The sequence below is a fragment of the Chaetodon trifascialis genome, chromosome 15 (genome assembly GCF_039877785.1).
Source record: "Chaetodon trifascialis isolate fChaTrf1 chromosome 15, fChaTrf1.hap1, whole genome shotgun sequence".
Classification (NCBI taxonomy): domain Eukaryota; kingdom Metazoa; phylum Chordata; class Actinopteri; order Chaetodontiformes; family Chaetodontidae; genus Chaetodon; species Chaetodon trifascialis.
In genome coordinates, this window is record NC_092070.1 from 21,038,627 (window position 1) to 21,045,318 (window position 6,692).

The 6,692-nt window shown below is 45.5% G+C and overlaps 1 protein-coding gene across 2 annotated transcripts; it reads right to left on the reverse strand.

Annotated features, from left to right (window-relative positions):
- Positions 1–1,641: 1,641 nt before the first annotated feature.
- LOC139343337 (neurogenic differentiation factor 2-like) lies at positions 1,642–6,692 on the reverse strand. 2 transcript variants are annotated; one of them, XM_070980923.1, is made up of 2 exons: positions 6,297–6,692; positions 1,642–4,013 (listed from the first exon to the last, which is right to left on the reverse strand). In XM_070980923.1, the coding sequence occupies exon 2, from the start codon at positions 4,004–4,006 to the stop codon at positions 2,936–2,938; it is 1,071 nt and encodes a 356-aa protein (XP_070837024.1). In that variant the 5' UTR covers positions 4,007–4,013; positions 6,297–6,692; the 3' UTR covers positions 1,642–2,935. The 2 variants fall into 2 exon arrangements, with proteins under 2 accessions (XP_070837024.1, XP_070837025.1); XM_070980924.1 differs by lacking the exon at positions 6,297–6,692 and adding an exon at positions 5,783–6,115.

Sequence of the window (6,692 nt, forward strand, 5' to 3'; positions counted from 1 at the left end):
CTATTTCAGTTATTGATATTGATATTGGTCACAAACACTCGCCACCCAAAGCCTGCGTGTGTCCTCACGGCAGAGAGCACCCAGGACATTTTGGGGAACATATGGGTCCCGGGGCAGCGCTCCAAACCCAGCCGGGGTGGCAACGGCTGCCCCTTGCACTGTGTGTGTGTGTGTGTGTGTGTGTGTGTGTGTGTGTGTGTGTGTGTGTGTGTGTGTGTGTGTGTGTGTGTGTGATGTTTACGTATATTCAATAAACATACAGATTTAAATGATTTAAACAGCCCGAGATAAGTAAATCCATATATATATTCATAACGCCATATGTATGACATAAATATGAGATGTGTGTTTAAAGTCAAAACTATGGGGGGGGGGGGGGGGGCGACTTCATAATTCATATCTGATGTTTAATGCATAATCAAGGGATAGAAATAAAAAAAAAATAAAGACGATTCTTGGGAACGAATATTTGCTTTTTGTTGGAGGTGTCAAAGCTGTGATGCTGGTTGTCATCTTAGTGTCGCAAAGTTCCTCGTTTTATTTCCAGAATTAAAAAGGTAAAAAAATACACCTTTTTTTTTCAACAAGTAGCCTAATTAGCACTGATGCCGGGAATATATGACAATATATATAACAAACCGGTGTGCATCGAACAACACAGTGTGTGTTTGTTATTATTTTTGTCTCGTGTGACATTGATTTGTCTTTCCTCACACACACTGAACCTGGTGTGAAACCGCCACACCTGCAGAACGTGTGTGTTCCGGGAGTTGTTGGGATGGAATCTAAAAATATCTCCTAAAATTGTGCTCACCAGCTTCCAAAGCAGTGCGATGTGAATGACAAGCCCATTGTTCGATGCAAGATTATCATATCGGAAAGAAACATGTTTGGATTTTTGGGATTTATTTATTTATTTATTTTTACCAACTTTAAGGCTCAGACCACCTGAATCAAACATCAGCTGCGGGAGATCTCCGCGCTGCTGAAGGTTTCTTCCTCATTTCGTCTTAATGGTCAAGGGGGCATGAAGCAGACCTCCATTATTACCCTGATGACGCTGAATGCGGTGTTTGGCATCAGTTAACCTGCGCTGTGCGCGTTTGTCAGCCGGGGTGTCCAGACTCTAATCAGCCTGCATTGTCCAGTCACTGAATCAAAATTCACACCAAATCTCTTTTCATCCTCAGGTCTGCAATTTAAATCAAGCCATGAATTTTTAAAGACTGCTTTGTAAATTTGAGCTGTCTGCCAAGCAAAAATGACGCATTGGCAGCAGTGTGCTTCGTCGGGAGGAATGGCAACACTGCCCTCTTCCTCCTGTCCCAGTTTAGGGTTTTAATGGCCCTGAGGCTCTGTGTGGAACTCCTGCAGGTTGTGGCACCAGACAGTGTCAGCCTCATATTATCCAACAACCAAAACAGGCTGGCGCAGGTTAGCGCTTTCCTGAAAAGATCCCTCTTTAATGATTTCAGTCGCCTTCAAATACAAAATAAATGTAATGTAAGAAAGAATTATTAGTCTCCCACTGAGTGTGAGGAGTGAACACATATTGGAAAGCTATTTAATTTCGTCTGTTTAAAGATGCCAAGGTTGTTCGACATGTTAAAAAAAAAAAAAAAAGATCGAGTTGCACTCATGTCTCATTTATTGTCTTTTTATTTTTACCACACAGTTGGTTGAATACAAAGTTGAAAGACTTGAATTTTATGAAAAAAATGCTCAGCAACACATGTGATCCCTTCATTTCCATAGACTATTAACATTAATTACAAAAACAACACAATAAATACGTGCAATAATAATAATAATAATAATAATAATAATAATAATAATAATAATAATGAGCTATTCAACATTGTAAATCAAAACGAAAATATTGAACCAAAATTGAATTTGAAATCAAAATGCAGTGCAATCGCTCAATTAGAAGAATAAAGGCAATATTAATAAATAAGAGTAAAAAAAAAAAAAAAAGAAACTGTGAAGAATGTCTGATTTCGTATTTTGATGATTGTTTTGGAAGTTAAACCGTTTTGGCAGCGCAGCCGCTGTCAGTTTCGCTGGGTGTCAATTCCAAAGCGTGTGTGTGTGTGTGTGTGTGTGTGTGTGTGTGTGTGTGTGTGTGTGTGTGTGTGTGTGTGTGTGTGTGTGTGTGTGTGTGTGTGTGTGTGTGTGTTTGCTTGCGTGCGCGTGCGCGTTTGTGTGAGTGTCTCTGCATGCACTCGTGCGTGCAGCAGCAGTGCTGATGAGACATACAGTGTCTTCCTGGGCCTTGTCGCCTCGCGCTGTGGTCTCGTTGGGTTTTGCATAGATGCGAAACGATTGATTTGCTGGAGAACAGATTCTTCTAAAGCAACCCAACTAGGCCATTTTTATCGGTTCAGCATTTCCCCCTTTGCATTTCTTTACATTTCATCCTTTCCAATCCCACCCCAACAGGCGAGTAAATGTGTTTTGCATTAACTTATTGATTGATTTTCCCCCCAATTTCTTATCATTAGAAAATCACTGCAAGTTGTAGCTGTAGCCAGTGATGTAGTGGTAAATAAAGAAGTGGGTAAACTTTGACTTCCAGTCATCAAAATGCAAACAACCACCGATACAAACACAAATCACACTTTAAAAAACATTAACATTTTGAAATCCTCTTATCGTCACAGGATTTGTTCATCAAATTTCTTATTCGAGATTTCTTTCCGCGCAAAAAGATGGATAACTTCAGTTGCGCGGCATAAGATTGTGGGTTATGTGGATTACCCTCCACTACATCCCTGACTATAGCAAAACAAACATTTAAGACGGAATAAATTAAAGGAAAACACTAATGACAACAGGTGAAACGTCTCTCCAGAATCCCGCCAGGTAAGCTCGTCAAAAAGTGTGCCGTGGATAGATTGTTGATTGCAACGGGACGCACGATAGGTTTCTCATTTTAATTGTGAAAAAACGCGTTCAGTTCATCATACACGGGGCCCCGTTCGTGGTGTAAGTGCATGTCGTGGTAAGGCAGGACGTTTTCAGAGTGAATGCCGCTCCGGGCCCCCGAGGAGCCAAACACCAGGTTGTGGGGTCCGGTGGATCTTGAGCCAGGCAGGCCGGAGTAATGCATAGAGTAGTGGTACCCCTTATCGTTTTCGGGGGACGCGGAGCCTTGGTGCTTCAGGGAAAAGTTGCCATTGATGCACAGGGGCGGGCTGAGGGGGCCCTCATACTCGGGGCTGTTATACTCAGGGGATCCGCTCCCACCGTACAGAGAATCGTAAGCCGAGCAGTAGCCGTGCGTCCTCAGCGGATGCGAGTTCGAGCCCGGCTGGCAGTGGGGGCTGGAGAGACGCGCACACTGGTAAGGGTAGGAATGCATGGAGAAGGAGCCGGACCCGTACCTGCCCCCGTCCTGACACTGCTGCTCGGTTAGGAAGTTACGTGAGTTCAGCTGCAGGCATCCCGCCACCAGGTTGGTCGTGGGCTGGGAGAGTCCCTTGCACAGCGTCTGGACGTAGGACACAAGGTCGGGCCTTTTTCCAGAGCGCAATATCTCCGACAGGGCCCAGATATAGTTTTTGGCCAACCGCAGCGTCTCGATTTTTGACAGTTTTTGCGTTTTGGAGTAACAGGGCACCACTTTACGCAGATTGTCTAGCGCAGAGTTCAGGTCGTGCATGCGGGTCCGCTCCCGTGCGTTGGCCTTTATCCGCCGCATCTTGGAGCGCTCAATCCGGGCCTGGGTCATTTTGCGCTTCTTGGGGCCCCTCTTCTTGGGCTTGTCCCCCTCCGTGTCCTCTCCGTCGTCCTCTTCCTCCACCACGTCGTCCTCGTCGTCTTCCCCGGCGTGCTCGGATTGCGTCCGGCTGTCTCCCATCAGTTCAGATCCCTCCATGTCGTCCTGGGTGTCCTGATCCTCCTCTTTGATCTTGGGCTCATCGCCATCGCTGTCCTCCGCCCAGCCGGAGTATTTCTGCACATCAGGAAGCAGTGAAGGGTCACTGAAAAGCCTCGTCAACATTGCGGCTCTGGAGAGAAGAGAAAAGAAATCGACAATGAGGCCTCACAAGCGCAGGGCACGCGCACAGCGTCTGTGTGGATTTACGATAAGACAAGGGAGACATTTCTATCACAGTCTCTTTATAGCAGGAGAAAAAAACCGCAAGAGGTTAAACGTACGATTGCGCACGTCACCATAAACATCCGAATACTGAGCCTGTTCACAGAAAATATTTTGATTTCAAGGTGAAAGTCACTAAAACTTAGTGGAAATTTAGGGGAAATTAAAAAAAAAAAAAGAAATAAGCCCTCAAAGCCTCGCTCTGGGTTACAGCCAGGCGGGTCCCCATTTAATTCCCTGCTGTCATCCGCGTGCCCTGTCGCGTCCTCTCGCAGCGGGTCCCAGCGGCAGGGCCCCATTACAGGTCCCATGGGGGCCCCCACTTTCACTCCTCCTGACGCCCATATACACTCCTGGCTGCATTCCAGCACTATTCATCCACACCATACACCTCTCCTCAGAGGAGGCAAAAAGGGATTTTATTTAATTGATAGGCTGTAGCTCCGTTTAAAGTCACGCTGATTATTAAATTAAGGCTTACAGACGTATCCTAACTCAAGCTGTAAAAGAGCTTCGAGAGCGTTTTGGCCTACAAGCAAGAGGAGAGGTAAGCCTACAGATATGGATCTGGAAAAATCAAAATACAATAAACCTTAATTTATATAATAATAATAACAATAATGTATTCAGGCGAAAAATGCCTCTAAAATATTTCGACAAATACATTAAAATCATTTGAGGCTCAGCCATAACGAACCACAGTAACGAACCACAGGCAATCAACTATCAAGCAAACATGCTAATTAACAAAAATAATAACAATAATAATAAAATAAAGAAATACAAAAATTGATCAGCCTACCACTTGATTAGTAAATGCAATCCCATCCCAGGAAAAAAGGGCTACAGAGAGAGACGAGCAGATCTTTGACAGCACCAATAAGCCTCCATTGGCTTTCTCCCTAACACGTTTCACTTCCCATTTATTATTATAGTGCAGCAGCAGACAGACTTACAGCCCGTAGGAAGGTAGGCTGTGATGGTTGGTTAATTATCTCGGGGGGTGTGCCAGGGGCAAAATCTAGTTTTTAAATCTCAGGCTCAGGAGGTTTGCTCAATTAGAAGCGAAAAACACAACAACGTTTAATTAACAGACCGTGCAGCTTACACGAAATACATTTCACACATAATTCAGTATGCACGAGTGCATGATTTCAAAGCACTTTTTAGTCAGCGATAACCTCTTACAGATGGAAATCGCTTGTATCCTTTTAGCCCTCGTTAAATATAAAAAAAAACGCAAGTCGCCAAACACAATTAGGCCCATCCGATCTCGCGAAGCCCCGCAGCAGCTCCACGGCGGCTGTGGTCGAAACGGTGTTGCAGACAGATTGTTGAAGTAGACAAACAGAGATAAATCATGACGCACAGCGCCTGTCACGGTCAATGGCGCTGTCCCACCCTTTCATTTGCTCCGAGACTGAACGTGAAAACCATCGACAAAACCGTCAATAAATCTCCCGTTAATCTGGAGGGCGTCCTTCGCTGCGGCAAAGGGGCTGAAATCGAGATCTTCCACACACAAAAAAAGTCTAACCTTGCGCGCTCGTTGTCTTTTGTTTCTCTGATTCAAGGTCCAGACGCAGGAACTAAAATTAAAATGTGGTTTATTTACAGCTACTCCAATCCTCAGGACCGCTCCTGGAAATGACCCTGGAGGACCGGGAGACGCTTTACCTTTTGACCCGGGCTTGGTATTTGGTCTTAGCTCTGGTAGTCCAGGTAGATTCGGATGTCAAAAGTTGAAGGGCACGCGCAGGGAGAGCGGGGGAGTGAGGAGGTGTTTGTGCAAGCGCGCTCAAACGGAAATCTAATAAAAACGACAAACATGGAAACACCTTGTATATCCATTTCTGACAGTTATTTATTTATTTGTTTTCGTTAGGACGGGTTTCAAAGTGTGCCGTCACCTGATCTGAACAGACCACGCAGCTTGGATCGATTGCTGCATACCAGAGCAAAGTCACAGACAGAAACGGCCAATATATAACAGATTTCCATGCAGATTGACGGCACAGACTGGCGCGAGAGAGGAGCTTTAGTTCACCTGAACACAAACGAACACCTTGCATTAATCTACATCTGATCATCTTTCAATTAGATTAATTTTCTCCTCCATTTTGGACGGGCACTTCAGCATCTAGCTTTTATCTCCCCCCCTGCTAGTGTTGTTGTTTATAGTCCAACTTACCTCGGCTCGAGCTCTTCACGGGGGATGGGAGGTAAAAAAAAAAAAAAAAAACAGCAACAACACGCGCTCGAGTTTCAGACCATCTTCGGGGACCGCACGAGCAACGCTCCCTGTCAGCGTGTGGGTGCAGGCAGCGCGCGGCTTTCTTCCTCTGGCGCCGGTGGCTTGTTTAGGGGTGCTTCTCTCCCAGCGCGCGCACTCGAATAACCGGAGCTTGCGAGCGAACGTGCGTCTCGGCGTGTCTGTGTGTATATGCGTGAGTGAGTGAGTGAGTGAGTGAGCATGCATGCATGTATGTATGTGTGTGTGAGTGTGTGTATGCGTGTGTGTATGTGTGTGTGTGGCTACCGGGGACGGGGTTACATACCAGCTAAGGCTGTGATGCCAGCGCCCATA

Bases quoted from the DNA above. Each gene is read 5' to 3' on its own strand.
- LOC139343337 (XM_070980923.1), bottom strand. From the start codon at position 4,006: ATGTTGACGAGGCTTTTCAGTGACCCTTCACTGCTTCCTGATGTGCAG.